Genomic DNA, 18696 nt, shown 5'->3' on the forward strand with positions numbered 1-18696 from the left:
TGGATTTTGCAGCAGGGATCTCAGGCAGAAGCATGGCTTCGGCGTTCGACAAAATACAACTCTGTTCTCAAAATGACCAAGCTTATCATACTGCAGCCTTCTAAAAGCCAGGCAGTTATCATCATCACTAGGTTGTTACAGAGTTGAAAACTCACATTTGCTTTTATGCATAGTGAGGAGCAGGAAAAACTGAGTTTAAATACTTTAATTCACACACTTTAATCTACAGAGAAATACAGTACAAATAACAAGACAACAAAAAGATGCATTAGGAAATTCAGTAACCAAGTCAGTGCTGTGAAAAAAGTCTGTATTTACAAACTTCTATGAAGAATATGGAGCAGATGTTTCTCAAAGGAGCCTTCTGGGAGCTTAAGTCACAAGAGACAGGCCATGACACAACTCACTGAAGACAAAAGTTTTCTCCAGTTTCACTTACGTTAATGTGGAGTACTGCCACAGAACTGGGCGGAGTTCTGTGACTTCACTCAAGTTGCAGCTTCTTACAGACAGAACCTGGCCCAAGTACTCAAATAATACACATCACCCACATGTAATGATTTGAGCAAACATCACAATTACAGGGGGGCTAAGGTATTATCACCCGCTTCAGAAATATTGGATGAAGCCAATGAGGGTGCAGAGACTTTTATGAGATGTTCCACAATCACACTTCCTGTGCCTACGCAGCAAATAAAGAACACACTTCCCAGCTTTTATGACTAAGAATTTTACGGTAATACCTCCTTATCCCCTCATTTCAGCCTGCCGCCTTTCAAAAAACAAAGGAAAACCAATTTGGGATTTGAAAGCATCACTTGATGTAAACAAAAAATTAGCAAATTTTGACTTTAAACATTTAAATTGGACATTCAATATTATGTTGGCTCGTTATTTCTTTGCAAGTAAGATCTCATATACTTTACAGCTGTGAGCAATCAGGTTTGCTCTGAGTTTTTGTTTTCTGAGAAGAGAGGTGGGAACGGTGCAGACAGCTTTTGCTTATATTTGGGCACTAAATAATATATATCTCAAACTTCGCCATAAGGAAACAACTGTTCCATCGAGAGTACACTGATCACTCCTTCCTCACTGTTCTGTGGGAAAACCAAAAAAATACTGAATCCCAAATGTCACCTTTCTTGGTTGAAAAAAACCTAAGATGTTATAAATTCTACTTTTTGATGTATTACTTGCATTTTAAGCTCATTTTTTCCCTATTTAGTGCAACTTCAGAATAAATGCATAAACACATTCAATACAAATCCCAAGTCACAGCATCACAGTATTTCCAAGCTAAAGAATAATTTTTTTTTTTTTTTTAAACTGTTAACATGCTGGTATTTTCTTGCAAGTAGTTATTACTAACTTAAAGTTACACCTCTTAAAGGTAACATTTTTACAGTATTCTGGTCACCAATTACTAAATAGAAATAACTCCTATACATATTGAAGTTACAAGCTACAAAAATAAAAATCCATCTATAAAAATCCTAGAAAGAGAAAATGGCTGGAGGTACTCTAAGGATTACAACAGTTGGTAGTGGACAAAATGGCTTTTGAGGGATGTAAACTCTGAAGATACAGAATGCAGTAAACTCACAGTGTAAGTTCCCACTTACTCTTAAAATTATTTTTATGCTGAAATCTACAAACAAGTTGCAAACGAAACAATGCAAAAAATGAATTACATACAGCAATAAGGGTATACAGCACAGTAAACAGGGCAGTATTAATGGGAAACAAAGTAAAATTTTGAATACATTCATACTTTTGAACAGTTAAGGGCCAGATCCTCAGCTAATGTAAGTCCGCATAACATCACTAGGTTTAGTCAAGGCATGTGGCTTTACTCCAGCTAGAAGTCTCTCCCTGAGATGCCCAAAACCTGAACTGGATATTCAGCACTCTTAGTGAGACAGAGAAATTTTGATCATGCCATGCTTTTAGAACTGTGGCCTAAATGAATTTGAAATAGAGAATGTGTAAATTATCTCAATGTACTTACTTGCTAAATGAACAAGTGGTCTCTGTTGTCTCATTCCTGTGTTCAAGAAGCAGCTATCATTCTCAGAAAAAAAGTCAGAGCATTTTTAAAGAAGTGGTTCACATTCAACAGGATCAGTTATGTACTAGTATTTTTAAATCTGAAGATATCCTAGTTTACTCCTAACTGAAGGGTCAAATCTTTTTTCTCTTCCAAAAGGAAGAAAACTGCTAGTAGTCAGTATGAAATACAGAACAAAAAAGGATTTTCAGTTAAAACACGTGCAAAGATTCCTAAGTGTCCTACTCTTACCCATAGATTAACTAACTAGGTTACAGTGGTGCTCTACCAAAAAACATTTGTTGCCAAGTAACAAAGAATAACTATTATAACATTGATACCATTATGCTGTTCACAGCTAAGGTACAGTGCTTTAAGGTTTTTTTTAACCAGTGAGATACAATAACATACACTATGAAAGCCGTGAGCTTCAGTGCAACATAATGCAGAGCCAGAAGGAATTGGCCAAACTGAAAACCAGAACCTTTAACCATCAGTTCTCAAAACCTGTGGAGAATGGGGAGGTTCCTCCCCAGCAGCAAAGAGCAAAAATTGTACTTTCAAAATAGGTCTGGGGGACTGGGAACCTTTGGAGGCCTTTCTAATATCTTCCAGGTGTACTGATGGTGACTGAGAAAGCTAAACAGGTGGGTTACTGTGCTAATAATAAGCTGTGCAAAGCCATTCTAATTTCCTTTTCTGACAAGCTAGCTGGCATGAAGGTAAAGTGGATAGAAGAAAAGCTCACTATCCTGATTTCAGGAGAGCTTTTGATACTGTCCCAAATGACATTTTTAGCTGAAAGTGACTCAGCATAAAATGCATAATTAAATGACTGAGGAAAAGAAGTACTTACTGAGTAGGTGTAAACACTAGCAAGACAAAATGTACAGGGGAACAAATTTCTCAACCTGAATCAGCTGAAGTTATACAGAAGAAACTATTAACTTACTCTTGCTATAAGCATTGCCTCAACAAGATGATTTTCGCCAAGTATATTCAAACATGGTAGCATTTTCTTTTGCAACCAGAAGAAACAAGTCTGTTTTCTGAGAGCATGAACTTAAAGCATCTAACCAAAGTAAATGTTGTTTCAAGTTACTTAGTGCCTAAGAAAAGCAAGACCTGGAAAAAAAGCCCTATGAAGGGGCAACATTGAAAGTGAACATATAAAAAAAGAGTATCAAATGCATACATTATGCAATACAGTCTTTACATCACGAACATGAAATGCAATTCATAACAGTGCTAGCTGAGAAAAATGTTCAAATTTGAACATAATTCCAAATTAATTTGAAACAGGAATATCACCATTGCAGTAGAAAGAAAACATAAGACTATGTTCTTTAATAACTGCAGTAATTCCAAAGTGCTGTTAAAAGTATGCTCTAAACACCACCCTAACGTGCTTTAAACACCAGGAATAATAGACATACTTAGAAAAAAAAATACATAAGTGAATACCATTCACCTCAGCTATTTCTGAAGATGAAGAATGCAAGTTTGGGCTTCAGATGCCTTTTAAAAAAGTCCAGATACGAAGCAAGATCCAAAACGCATGTGGCATTTGAAACAGTTTAACCCTGCTATGAATTGCTCAAGTGAAAACACAAAGTAAAACAAAGCCTATGACAAGAAGTTCTATGCACATGAAAATAGGCACACACATCCTGTGCGTGTAAACAAGTGAGGTCTGAGCAAGGCAGGAAGCTGACTCACAGAAAGGCTCTCCATACAACTTTAAATTTTTTGTACTGCATGTCACAGGAGTGAGAACCTACAGTAAAGAAAGGTATCGGGATCTGACCAAAAGTCAGTTAAGTTAGTGTATACAGCAATAAAACTTAAAAATAAACTTTGTGAATTGATTATTCACCCTGTACGTTTTACACAAAGGTATGCTGTATGAAGACTGCCAGAAGAAACTATTGATTATTTATCTTTTTGAAACATCACTTTCACAATTTTTCCAATGTTAATCGTTAACAGGGTAAGGGAAAATTCTTCAGTGCAGGACATGAGATCCAGCTGCAGAGTACCCTCTTCTGGATAGAGAATGTACTGCAGTATTTTCAGGTTTCCACTCTGCTTTCAGAAATGCTACAGAGTAGCTTTTTGTACTGGTGCTTTATGCACCTACAACATTAAAGCAGCATGTAACAGTTTTACAGTCACAACGCAGACATGACAACATTAAGCAGCTACAGATATATTAAAAATTAGAAAAGTTCATTTATGCTAGCATTAGAATCTGGGTGCCCATTGCTGACATTTACTGTCTGCAGTCGAACTAACACTTAAAACAGTTCGATAAAAATAACTCAAAACAGGCTTTAACCCAATTTGCAACATACTGGAAAGGAGGATTCATTGAAATCAAAAGGACAGCGTGTTGGAAACACAAAGACTTCCCAACAGATTCTAGTGCTAACACTGTATGTTTAAAAAGAACTTTTTTCCTCATGCATGACAGCTACATATAGTTACAATAGAAGGATGACCCCATGTCTGTCTGGGAACTAGACACTTCAACCTTACAGAATATTCTCCATACCATAAATACAATTTTACAAGAGGCTTCCCCATGCTTAACAACAGCTACGTTTGCTACCTATCATTTGCTGCAATGACTAACAGTCAATTTGTGAAACACAAACTTCTTCACTTCCACATGCAAGAAGGGGATGATCTGTCCAACAGAAACAAGACCATTTACCAGGGGTTTTCCCAAACAAGCACCCATTTAGATGCTACTTTCACTTCCAATTCTGCTTTGTTTCTCCAAAAGGAATGATGGATTCACATTTCCCAAAGAGGATTTCATGCATTTAGGACTGGACTCCTAGCAAGCCACAGTAAGTGGGAGGACCTTGCCTGCACAAACATAGTGCAACATCACTGGTACCCACTCAGGCAAAGCACAAGTGGAGAAGCCAGCTCACCTACTGTAAAAGAGGGAGACTTTCAAAGTCCTGGCATTATTTTTTTTTTTTTTCTAGATGTCAGGAGTTCAAAAAGTGAAGTTTTTGAACAGTTAAAGGTTCTTAGGCTATAAAAGAATTTGAATAATCATGTGATCAACTTCAGGTAACTCTTCAAACTGTGTTATGAATAGTTTAGATTAAGTAGCCAGCAGTGTCATTTCTCTTGAGAAAACGCTGCCTTTCATAGCACATACCCTGCTTTTCCAGAGACTTGTCATTTGTTTGTAAACAATAGTTAGGTAAAAACCATAGCAGAGAACTTAACTATTTTTAGGATGCTGATGGTTACAAGTTTTTTTTTAAAAAATTAATAACTAGTAGGATTTTTGAAGCCAATACAAATCGAACCTCATAACTGAAAAAAAAAAAAAAAGGTAGTGGATTTGTCTAACATACTATACTTTGGGGTATTTTAAACACTTTTTACATAGATTTAACTATTTGTTCTCTATATTTACATACAATAAAATAATTAAGATGAAGTGTATAAGGCTAATGAACATGGAATTTACAAATGGCTTCAGCTTTACAGTTCATTACACTCTAATCACATTTTCAGACATCTATAAATTCACTGATAGTCAGTAGTATTTAAGATCTAGTACATACACTTTCTACAATGAATTCCATCAAGTTAAAAATGCTCTCTAAAGAGGATTACAATTGAAGGTTTTAAAAATACTGACTTTGCCAAGGTTTCAATAAATTATTTTAAAATATAAATAGTCCATTCACCATTAATGCAAACATCTTTTTATAGATTGTTGAAAAACAGTGTCATTTTACAAAACCCAGAAACACATCCTACTTTACCCAGTGGTATCGCTTTCGGTTAGCATAAAGAAAAAAAAGAAAAAAAAAAAAATTGGGACAGTTCTGACAAAAGCAGCAACATTCAAAGTTCAGACCAAAGCTCTCAACTTCTCTTATGATCTTAGCTTATACAGTATACATTCAGCATAAATTATCTTCCTACTTGGAAGATCACTTTCAATAACTCAACTGAACTTAACTGAATTACTTAGTGACAAATTTTAAACCTCAACTCATAGCTCTCACCTGCTCCAGGCTTAAAATACCTACAACAAAAGAAAAAAGGAGCACATTTTTACTTCTGTTAATCATGAAGATGTTTTCACCTGAGAAGCTTTTAACCTGAGAAGCTTCAGATATGCCAAACTGACTGTTTCCACGTACTGTTGTATGTGTTCTTAACCTTTACTATCAGTATAGGCCACCAATCTTTTTCTCACCCTATATTCATCAGGGAAACGAAGTTTCAGGTCCAACAAGGTATCTTTGACACCCTAAGAGCCAGTCAGAAAACAAATGCTTCCACGCTTTTTTTCACAATCAAATTACACACATGAACGCCAGAACTTGCTAACCCCTGCAAACCTAGCTCTCAACCTCCACACTTAGAAGTTGAAACAGTTAACAGACTGACTTACCATTGATCATTTTCAGGTAATTACGAAGCAAGACCTTTAACAAGTCTTTAAAAAAATACCAAACACATTTGTCCATCATCATTATTTCATTAAACCCCTCCTCTAAATAGCTAAAAAAAGACAGCTCCTTTGTCCAAATTTTCCCGCACAAAGCCTCCTCAAGAACTATGATGTTGCTATGCTCAAAAACCAGAATTAGTCTCTCACTGAACTGAAGCAGAGTCAGTCACAGTACCTCAGTGCAAGTCATAGTACAATTATTTTGAAGTTGTATCTTGAGTACTCGGGACCACAGGAGTACTCTTTCTATGGCTTACATAGCCACTGAAAAAGGTAATTTGCTAACAGAATATTTCCAGAAACCTTTGGTCCAAAAGCATCTTTCTTGCTAACCACCTTCCCAAGAGCTCCCAGATCCTCTGCTCTCCCAGTCAAGCATATCAGATAGGCACTGCACAAGCAGGTGCACAGAAGAGTATTTGTCTTGCTCCCAAGAAGAGATGGCAGCCAGGAGCAGGCTGTTGTCAGAAAATCAGCCCACATCCTACTCGGTCTGGTTTTCTGTTCTGGAACTGTTCTGGGGAAGAGGGCAGGTGGAAGCTGGCCAAACTCCCAGCTGTTTCCCTTTCCAAAGGTATAAAATATTTTGCATTGTGTCTGTGCAGAAGATCTGATTCCGCAGCAAGGAAGGGCTGCCGTATCTGTCTCCTTCCTGCCATTAGAGTAACTAACTCCTCAAACTAGAAAGGCTGGGCATCACCACCAATCTAAAAGGCAAAACAGTTGTGGTAATTCAGCTGTGAAAGTTTTCATGAATGTAAAAGCATGGCTTTTTCCTCAGCTCTAGTTCATTCACAAATATGAACCTTACGGCATAAACCTTAATCTAGATTAGGCATTCTCAATGTTCTTAATGAGCTGAAGTTCATCACTGTATTAGGTTGAATTCCGCAAAATCTATACATCTTCATCCGTCTGTTCTCTCATGTGGTCTTGCTCAGACACGCTGGAAGCGTCGTCATCTGTCTGTTCACCCGAGTGATACAACATCAGTGCATGTGTCTTATGAGTTATGGTAACAGTGCAGGGCCCCTGAGCCCATGGCTCTCCATCCACCTGCATCGGCATCTTTGAACTCTTCAAGATCAGCTAGTATTAAATAGAAGAACACACAATCATAGCAGTTCAAAGTAGCTCTGAAGATACCTTTTACAACTACAATATACTGATGCTGCACATTTTCAGCCTGGCCAGGGAGAAATTTAGTATATAATTAGTTGCACTTGTAGGCCACCACCCACAGCAACAGAAGACTCTGAATTATGACATAATTAATTTTTACTAAGCAAGAGAAACATCTAGCTTAACTGCAAACTGCAACTTCAGATCAGACAGTTGAGTGCTTGAGATTCTATACTGTGTATTAAAAAAACATTTATGGAAACAGGTTCATAAACACCACTTACCCTCACTGTATGTGCCTGCCCTAGGCGAACAGGATTTGCTAGTTTCACCTGAATCTGGGCACAGTGGAAAGAACCATGAACACCAACAACTTCCAGAAGTCCATCGTCATGTCTATGAATTAAGAAAAGAGACTCTTTTTAGTGATGCTTATGAGGTCTAGAATACCTGTCCAAATATTACACAGTCCTTTTATGGCTGTTCCTATAAAGAAGACAAAAGTTATTCTACAAATATGTTTAAACCATCTATTTGAGCTGGACAACAAGTCACACTGAATGGCAAAGGAAGCCATACAAAAAACGCAAGTATGGAGCAATACACCAGCTGGTACACCCTAGCTAGCTTCTGGAAATTACGTATATATCCATAATTTCCACGGATCATCGTGCATACTTAAGGCCCACAGTGGATTTCTCTTTTAGATTTGTACAATCTTCTGTCTTTTCCCTCAGTTATTAATCTATGGGAAAATCTTTTAATGGCTTAATTTTTTAGATTTTGGTAAAGGACCTTGCCCAAACATTTTTTAGAAATCCAGGATCATAAGCCTTGTAACAGAACTATTAAGTATATTTATATATAAGGCTTCTTCAGAAGGAAATCACGAGAAGTAATAACTAATGTACCCATCTATTCTCTTTAGTATTGCTCCAGCCAACTTACTCAAGCACAGGAGTAAATTTTTTGGCTTGCATTGTTTTTACTTTTTATTTTAAGCTCTATTAAGATGTGTTCTTTTATATTCTGAAATGGACATATCTTCCACTTTTTGAAGGCTACCTTTATTTTTAATAGCCTCTTCAATGCTATTGCGTAATCATGCCAGACATTTTGAGAACATCTTAAAAAAACCCAAACCCCAAAACTTAATGTGTGGGGTGCACTTAGTCCAAGTCTCTAACATGAGGAAGATAAAAAATCTGAGATAGCCTACTGTCACTAGGTAACCTTCTGACTTTCAGACAAGTCTGGTTACACAAGCACAGACTACTGGAGGGAATTGCTTACACTACAAGAACTGTTAAAGGAAAAAGAAAAAAAAAAAAAAGAAAAAGATGCACTGTGTACCTCGCCAAGGGGTAAGGTTCATCACCCATTCCTTCCCAGAGCCTACAGCCACCTCCCCAATATCCAATATTCAGGACAATGATGCCTTCCAAATTGGGCAACTCTATTCTCTCACCATCCAACTCTAGCTTTAAAAGACAAACAAAAGTTAATTACTGTGGATCAAATTCAGTATTTCAATATAAGCTAGTTATTCTCTTTATGCATTTAATAGGATTCCACTTGAAGAAAAACTAGCCCTGTACAAATAGAACATGTTTTCTTTTCATACTTTTAAAAAATGACTTCTGATATCACAAGATATCCTAAGGTGTAATAAGTTTCTATTAATAGAGAAAAGAAAAAGGAACTCTCACTTATGTAAGTCTCCGGTGCTAAGGCAAATTTTATCTGAATATCAGTACTTGAACTCATAGAACTGAGTCAAGGCCAGAAAAAAATTGAGGAATTTTCAGTAAGCTCAAAGACATGAATTCCATGAAGTAAGCTGCAGATAGCAAAAGTTAAATCAAAAATAGTCCAAGTCCAGAGTCATCCTTATACAAATATCACATAGATATAAGCTGCAAAGCTTTTCCCTTTTTCTTTCACAAGGTAAGTTTTCACATTCCACTGACTGTCCAGAGAATAAGCAAGTTAAAAAAAACTTACCTCAACCTTTTTATTAAGATCTTTACATTCTTGTACTAAGCAGTCTTTGGTTCCATAAAAAAAATAAACAGCCTATAAAAACCAAAACAAGGAGAACAGAAAACACTGTTAGAAAAAGACAATACATATGAAGACTATTTGAAATACTGATGTATAGTTATCGTTCTGCAAACCTTAACTAAAATTCATACTTAACATATTTGCACATCCTTCAACTAAGCTTTCTTCATGAGATAGGCTATAACTTCCATAAGAAACTTGCTTTCCACTTTAAAAGGAAATAGGCAAGGTCCTTAACCCATTAAGTTTCAAAGTAAATGAAACATTCTAAGCAAAAAACTGAACAAACACCATATTCTGTAAGCAAGCAAGCAGAGGCAAGGCAGAACACCTATGAGTGGGCTGGAAACATGTTTTACCCATGGAATCCCCTCCCCAAGAAAAATGAGTTCAAACTCCTAAAATGGCATGAAAGGAAGTAGGGGAGTAAAGTAATGTAAAGCAAAAAAGAGCCTTAAGTCAAGTCAACAACTACAAGGAGAAAATGTCACTTTACCAAACACACCTTATTAATAATTCTGCTGGAAAACAGAGAGGGAGTCTTCTCACGATGAGCATGAAAATTTAAAGCCATGAGAGCATCAGGTCCTATAGAAAAGTAGTTGTTCATGGTGAATACCTGTAAGACAGAACTTCTAGTTATGGTCTTATTAAATACCATTATTAGGATTTAAAAGTCACAGTGTTTAATGGGCAATAGGTAACCAGAAAAATAAGTATAAACATACAAGTATTCCATAGAATCCGTATTTATACTTGCAAACCATACCTTTGGTTTTCTTAAGTTGTAGTATCCTTTGTTTGTTACTTGAACCTTCCATCTGAAAAACAACAGCCATTACTTAGACTCATGACAGCCTGTTCTCACTTAGTATCAAAGCTGTAGTCAAGAATCTCATATCTATACTGGGATCAAGTAAAAAGATTCAAACTTAGTTAAATTATGAAAGAGTTAAGCCTTGTAGAACAACTAAATAAAGACTAATTTTGGACCTCAGTCATTTTGCAGTTCCCTCCAGCAATACTTGTATTTCTTTACATATACTGCTGCAAATGGCTATCACTAGAGCTATAGTAGTATTTGTTTCTATAGAATTTATCTTTTCACTGTTACTTACCTGTCTAGTTTGATTCCATCTGCCTCCATGACATTTCGTAAGATTTGTTCTACAGGGACTTCTCCAGCATAGCCTGCACCCCAGCCCAGTGTATTAGACAGGTCATTACCTGTTCCCAGAGGTAAAATTGCAACTTGTGGAATATAACGTTCTTGCCCCTAGGATACAAAACCACTGCATATTAGTTCCTTCTTCAGCACTCGTGTTCTCCCTTATACCCCCAAATGTTCAGGTTAGATAAATAGCATTCATCTTCAAAGCAGCTTGTTATATAGTGCAGAGCAATAGAGCTGGCAGCGTTAGTATAGCAGATGGCACATTTAAGTACTTATCGTAGGGATAATGCAAAGGAAGGAAATGTTAAACCATTGTGCGAAGAAAAGAGAATACAAACACAGTATGGAACAATGCATCATTAATACTGAACAGAGTACGCCTTCAAAAGAATGATGCTTTGGATCTAGAAATGGAAGCCTGAACTTCCCATCTGATTTCCTGATTATATGCTGCTGACTTGCTGCAGCCATGGTAAGTTACTAACATCATTACTGCACATACTTCTGGGAAATGATATGAACATTAAGAGTGACGTAACACACAAGGCTGTGAACCATAACAAGACACCAAAATGCTCTTACAAGACTGAAATGAGGTTAGGTCTAAAACAACAGATGTATATAACACTAGAGTATTCAACCACAGACAGACATTCACATACTCAAAGAAGGAAAGTCAGTATCTAAGTTTCAGTGGTGCCACATACACACACAGATCCAAATGTTATCAATAGATGGAGCAGACAATAATCACCTCTGCAGATCACAGAGTAAGTGACAGAAGCAGACATTCAAAATAGCCACCTGAGCAAAGGTCTTTGCTCTCTTTACCACAGAAGGGTGAACAGTTATTTCAGATGTACTATGGCCTTTGAAATTCAGCTGTGAAAAGTACTTGCAAAAAGTGGCATTATGGTTACTATTTTTTCAAGAAGGGTTATCAGCCAGGTAACCTGTATTTGAGAGTCAAGATAAATGAAGGGAGCAAATAACCTACTACTGATAATAAAAAGGTTTTGCTGATAATCTCAACAGTATTTATGTAATTCCAATGACTCAATTTGAATACTTGGAAGCAAAGAACCCAGATTTCCTCAACCATATTGGCTCTGAGGGACGATATATCAAGTGTCCAAGACCAAGTAACCATATACTCATATTCATTAACCTTTATAGTTACACTTTGCTGCATTTCTACTTTATCAGTACATAAAAATTTTCAAAGAAGCTCACTTTGACTATGCATGAAGTTGTAAAAATGGCCTTCAACTACGACATTTCTTGTATTAACAAGAAAGCCACAGGAGAAAAAAAAAAAAAAAAAAAAGGACATTGATATAAGAAAGTAACTTTCCTCCTTCTATCACTAGAGAAAAAGTTTATTAGGTAAAGCACTAAAGCCCTAGTAATTATTTTTCATTCTTAATTTTCTCAGGAGTTCTTAGTAGTACCCTGTAAATTGGAATATTGTCCATTTCAAATCAACAGTAAACATACAGCTTAATTTTTCCTTCACTACTTGCTGTTAATAGGCGAGGCTGCAGACTGATAGATTCTTTAGAATATATGATAAGGAGCAGAAACAAATTACTGCACTTATTCATGCACTGGCAATAAAACCAGTATAGCCAGCAAAATTATGAGGTTATTATAAAAGATTGAGCACGCTGGGAGAAATAACCAGTCAGAGCACATTAGCCATTATCAGCCATGCCATTTATGACAAAATAAATCTGTTCAAAGAGGAAAGAACGATGCATAAAATATTCTGCAGCTTGTTTTACAGAAAGAACAACTTTAAATATAATTTAAAAATCTAAAGCTTTCGTATTTTTCCTGAACTACAGGGACTCATAACAAGATGCATTCCCGCCATATGAACAAGCAATTCTGCAAATATTTCTCCGTAGGCTTATTCAGGAAGATGAAAACAATAAATGCAGGTAGGAGAATTGGTGTAGCACTTTAGCAGCTCCAAAACTCATTTCACTGTAAGACATCTTTTAATTTAAAACCCAATACCTTTATCTTCATTTCATCAATTGCATCCAGGACCCAGCCTACTGTGCCATCCCCACCACAGACAAGAACCCTGACGGAGTTGCAAGGCAGCAAGGTACAAAGTTGGAGTGCTTTAACAGGTGCAATTTTGCTTAGATCAAAAACCTAGAAGAAAGGAAAATAGAGTTCCATAACTTCACAGAACATGACTCAGATTTGCCTCACAGATAAACAACTTCAAGAAGTTCATTCTAATGCAAAACAAAGATTCTCCATTTACAATATTACATTAGCAAATGAGCTGTCCTGACTTTTATGAGCAGGATTTGGTTTCCCAAATTCACAATAGAGCTCCAGCTGCTTAGCTAGGAATAATTGTCATTGATAAACCGAGCAGACAGAGTCCTAAGAAAAGTCTGTATCTAGAGGCATTACGATGAATTCTGTCAAGATGAAAGACTTCAGGTAAAAGTTATTTTTAAATAGTCAGCATACAAAGAGGTTTAGTCTTTAAAGGCTTATTGGGATGCGTTTAAAACAAACACATACTGATTCCTGTTAGGCTGTATTCTAAGGCCGGGTTTTGAACTTCAAAGGAAGAGTATTATGCTGCAGCCAGGAAATCCAAGGAACAACTAACTGCCTTATGTCAACATCCTGTGCCATCGCAGTGGATTTTAAGGGGAAAGCGACAACACAAAGGAGCAACTGTAAACAACTGACATTTTCACAAGTAAAGTGAGGATTTAGACAAATACAGGTTTCAATTAAGAAGATCTAAATATTTTTCTAAAACTTGTACACTGTTTCAAGAGCCAGATACTTATCATTAAGCGAATTACTGCATGTATTACTATAAATAAAAACTGGACCAGTTTTAGAACCATAACAAACTTGGGGGTGGGAGGAGCCTCTGCGCTTTTGGTCTCTCTATATAAGAGTTCTTTCTAAAAAAAACAAATGGCATGAATTTGTTTCCTTTACTGATCTTCCAGAAGATCCTACTGCCATTGTGTAAGCAAAGTGATGTTTATTCTAATTTAAACTTTTATTTTATTATAGTGGCTTTTCACTGTAAATACCTGAACGGGGTTCAGCAGAATTTTAAATTCTCCTAGTAAAGTTTCACCCATGTTGTTTCCACTACGAGTATTAGCCAGTATGATTACTGGCATCCAGTGTTTTCTGCAGTAAGGTACCACCTGCAAAAAGGTAAAAGTCAGTCAGTCACACAAATACAGCATGTCTGAAAATGTTTAAAACCTTGCTCCAAAACTCGTCCCCTGTAAGTGCTGAAATGAGGAAGCTACCAATTAGACTGAAGTAGTCAAACCAGAAACAAATACTTCTGATGCACCAAGGTCAAAGATTTCTGTTCTATGGTGCCTAGGACAACAAATACTACAATGTTATGAATACAGCCATAGAAAAATCACAAAACATTCAAGGAAGTAAGATACCCAGATCTCAGTGTTGTTTTGGAATAACAAAATCCAAACGTCTGCTCATGCTTCAACTACCATGTTAATAAAAATGAAAAACACCTCCAAATTAACACTGCAAGTACTTCAAATATATGGAAACATTCACCTGATCGTTATTAACCTGACAACATACTGAGTTCAAGTTTTACTGTGTGGGGTTTTTGTTCAGTTTTGGTTTGGAGTTTTTTTTGTTGTTTTTGGTTTTTTTTAATATATTACAAAACTAAGAAACAGTAGACAATTACCTTTTCATAACTGGTTCTTTTGTCTTTACGAATCTGGTTGATTGTAGACAAATAGTATGGTGGAATAATTAAGTCTCTGAATTCTCCAAATGTACACTCCTCAGTCTTTAAACAATCCATCATGCATTCATCATGTACAGTGTACTGACACCACACGCATCTGGAAAAAAGATCAAAAAAACATGAAAAAAATCCTCAAACAACAGGCACATCGATTTTGCTCATTTATTTTAGCTAGACTAGCTTTCTGAAAAGTACTTGTGTTTACATGCACCATTACAAGTAATGTTTTAAGCACATTACAGAGAAAAGCATGCATTGGAAGTTTACATGACTATGTACTGGCTACATAAAATTACATAACTTGGTCATGTGCTTCCAGGTCTAGAAAAGCATTTGAATTCTGTGGAAAAAAACCCAAGCCAATGGTTTTAAATTAATTCTGTTCTTTTTAATTCCAAAAGCAGGTGCTATAAATATCTTCTTACATTGTCTGCAATATTAACAGTTGCACTGAGAAACTGAACTCCTATCCATCCTTAAAGAGCACAGCTAAAACACTAGAGTTCAATTCAACAAAGTGTTACTAGTAATATTAATTAATAAATTTCTTAAGATTGATAATACCTCTTTAAGTCTAAAACCTAAAAGGTTACACAATACTGTACAAGGCTGATGGGATATTGTTATGCAAAACTGCTCAGCCTTTTGACCTGTTCTAAAAGCTGTCCTGGAAAACAGACTAGAACAAGAGGAAATACTGCAATATCCGCTGCCAGCCTCTGCAGAATGTTAATCCTTGTTTGCTACATCCAAAGCCTTGGTTTAAGCAGCTGTGAAAGCTATTTTTGGAGTCCTTCTGACTAATCCAGCACACAACTAGAGTAGCAATGATACTTGTGTGACTTTCTTCTTTTCCTCTTCTTCCTTCCTTCCCCCTTTGCCTCCAAACCCCTCTCCTTCCCTCCTCTCCTACACAACACTGTCTTTCAAGGTTTTGTTTCTGATACTATGCTCATTTACACTGTAATTCTGCTACTTACCAAGCAATTTGACAGTATCACACAGAAGCAAAGCAAAAGCTGGCAAAAAACATGCTGGAAAGATGACATCCTTTGAGAAGGCTGAGGTAACACTTATACTGTACCCAGGACCTGGAACAGCAGCACTATACTTGGGCACAACATGGCACTATATGTCATGCTGACAGCTTTGTAAGCAGCCTTACTGATGACAGTGCAAGCCCATTCAATGGTTCCTTAACATTTTTTAACATTCTTACCACAAACTTTTAACAACAGACTATATTACAGTAGCTTTTAAAACTTCCCATTAGCTTTTTTTGAGTATCCTTGAAAATGAACTTAAAACAGCAATAGGACGGTTGTTTGTTCTAGTTACACTGAGCAGATGCCAATTTTGCAGAGACGCATACGCATTTTGGTGCTCTAAGTTGTGAGCTGTGCCACCCAAATTGCTCAGGATATCCACTGTACAAATGACAAGTGCATTAGAACCTTCTTAAGGTCATCCCCTGAAATATAAACTCTCCTGGACACAGAGAGCCTTTTATATGTAATTATACAGTAGCCAGCACATCATGCTGGAGTAATGCAATTAAGAGAACAAGTGGAGATGAGATGCAATGACATGCTCTTAATCTACGACTCAAATTACCCACAAGCATCCATTTTAATTTTAGGTTCTTTGAAGCTGTTTTTTTAACAGAATTTCATATCTGACTACTGCAGGATGCCCTTCAGGGTAACGTGTTCCAATAACCCTGCGGCAAAGACAATGCTGATATGGTATCATACTTTCTCATACAAAGTCAAATTCCCTTGCAATACCTGTAGTCGCAGAGCTTGGGCTGCGTGCCGCACTGTTGTTTGCATATCATACAGCAGCTGCAGAGCGGGACGTTGCCTCTGATCCAGTGGTGTGGCATAGAACTGTGGGCTCCACCATCGCTCCTCATCATAATTTCCTTGCAGAGAAAAAGCTGGTCTGCCTTCTTGAGGCATCCTTCGCTGACACGCAGGCCACAGCAGTTGCAGAAAGCACCCTGAAGTATGTGCTGGGCACACACGCAGCAGTAGGAGGGCTGGCCAAAGAGGTCTGTGTAGTGCCAGTCATGCTTGCTCTTGCGAAAGATGTCTCGTATTAATACCTGCCGCCGGGATCGCTGGAAGCTGCACCACAAGGTGATCAGCACCGGCAGCATCACAGAGCACAGAGTCCAAAACACCAAACTCCAGTCTGCGACCACCGAGGAGGAAGCGTCGCTTCTGCTCTCCGTCCCTTCCATTCCTCAGCAGCTCGGCCTCGCCAGCCTAACCCCTCACACCAGCCGGGCAGACAGCAGGGCGAGCCCGGGAACGGCCCCCTCGTTCAAGGTGCCAACGCGCAGCTTCGCCAAACATCTTTTAATCCCTTCTTAGGCCTAAGCACCTATTCGCCCCACATCTGACCTACCAACCGACAGAAGGATTTCAGTGCTGGCCAGGTGCGAGGGGCTCCTCCGCTGCCTGCCCGGGCCTAGCGCAAGGCCGGCAGGCGCCCGACCTCCTCCCGGCCCGGCCCTTCTCTCACCCAGGGGTCAGCAGGGAGCCCCCACACGGCTCCGGCTGCCCCCAAACGCCCCGCTTCCACTCAGGCCCCTCTGCGGGGGCGGAGCGGGGAACGACGACGACGGGACCGGGACCTCGCCGAGGCCCCGGCCCCTCACACCGCCTCCCCTCAGGCCGCCGCGCTCCCCCCCCTCCCCTGCGCTGGGGGCCGCCGCCGCCGCCGTCCGCCCTCTCCCCGCGGCGGGGGCTTCCCCGCGGCCGCCTGCGCTGGGCCGAGGGGCGGCCGGCAGCGCCCAGGGCGGGAGGAGACGAGCGGCGGGCGCCAGGGATGCGCTGGGGCGGCGGAAGCGGAAGCGGCGGAGGGCGGTTGCCAGGCGACGGGCGCCGCCCGGAAACGGGGCAGGCGGGCGGGCGGGTTCGTTCGTTAGCGGTTTGTCGCGACTCCCGGTAGCCGCGACAGCGTGTGGCAGAGCGGCCCGGCGGCTCGCTGGGGCAGAGGGCCGCGGCCGCTGGGCGGCGAAGGGCCTCGGTGGAGGAGGCTGCCCGGCTGCCCCAGTATTTGTTCCTGTATTACCCCAACCATAAGTGCTTCCCCCCACTTATTTCCTTCTGTCCTTACAGGTTATGCTGTTTCCCCTGTACCGGTTCTAAAAATAAATAGTTGCTGCTGTTAGAAACCACAGTGGTTTGCGCTTTCAAAACAGTATCTCGAACAATTGCATAAATCCACACAACAGACACAGCGCTTCTTGGATCTTAGGCTGTTGGTGTCTTAAAACACACGCTGAAAAATGCAGATATTCCACGTTTCGGCAGTACTTGGGTTTCCGAGAAAAGTCCCATAACAGGACATCAGAACCCCAGAACTGCCCAGCCCCTGAACTGCTTCGTTTCCATCACCTGCCTTCACTCTGGTCCAGCCCTCACACCTACAGCGCTCTCCCTTTTAGCCCATGATTCTGTCAGATTTTTATAAACTGATAAGTAACTGTGCGAGCAGTTGTGCTAAGCCAGCCCGGCTAGCTAAGGAGACATGCCTCGCTGGTGTTCCCTGAAGCTAAGGAGACCCCGAAGGTGTCCGTCCGAGGGGGCATTCGCAGAGCCCCTCCTCTCACCTGCTGTTTGATTTTTTGAACCTTTCTGTATCGTAACGTTTTTGAGACCCCCAGCGCTCTGCCAGGTCTCACTGAAACTGGCTGACGGGTGCGGACATGGTGGCACAGCCAGAATAAACACCACTTCTTTAGGAAATAAACAGGCACAGATGAGAAGGGCTGCTCAGAGCCAGGCTGGCAAAGCCTGGGGGGATCCCTGTGGTGCGGGAGGTACGGGGATGTGCCGCACCTGTCCCTCGGAGGGCAAGTGCTAATTATGCACGTCCCTCGTGTGAGTGCTAATTACGCACATCCCTCGTGCGAGAGCCGGTGATGAATTCTGACTACCTATTTCATATGCTACATTCAAAGGGACACTTATTTCTTTTCCTACCAATCC

General features: G+C 39.4%; 1 protein-coding gene across 1 annotated transcript; it reads right to left on the reverse strand.

The window, feature by feature from the left end:
* Nucleotides 1-5176: 5176 nt before the first annotated feature.
* DGKE (diacylglycerol kinase epsilon) lies at nt 5177-17388 on the reverse strand. Its single transcript, XM_075044382.1, has 11 exons — nt 16483-17388; nt 14633-14792; nt 13986-14105; nt 12925-13068; nt 10847-11004; nt 10498-10549; nt 10234-10347; nt 9669-9740; nt 9018-9145; nt 7949-8060; nt 5177-7631 (listed from the first exon to the last, which is right to left on the reverse strand). Exons 1-11 carry the CDS (start codon nt 16938-16940, stop codon nt 7440-7442), a joined length of 1710 nt encoding a protein of 569 aa, XP_074900483.1. The 5' UTR covers nt 16941-17388; the 3' UTR covers nt 5177-7439.
* Between the last annotated feature and the right edge of the window lie 1308 nt (nt 17389-18696).

Source organism: Buteo buteo, chromosome 13 (assembly GCF_964188355.1).
Source record: "Buteo buteo chromosome 13, bButBut1.hap1.1, whole genome shotgun sequence".
Lineage (NCBI taxonomy): Eukaryota > Metazoa > Chordata > Aves > Accipitriformes > Accipitridae > Buteo > Buteo buteo.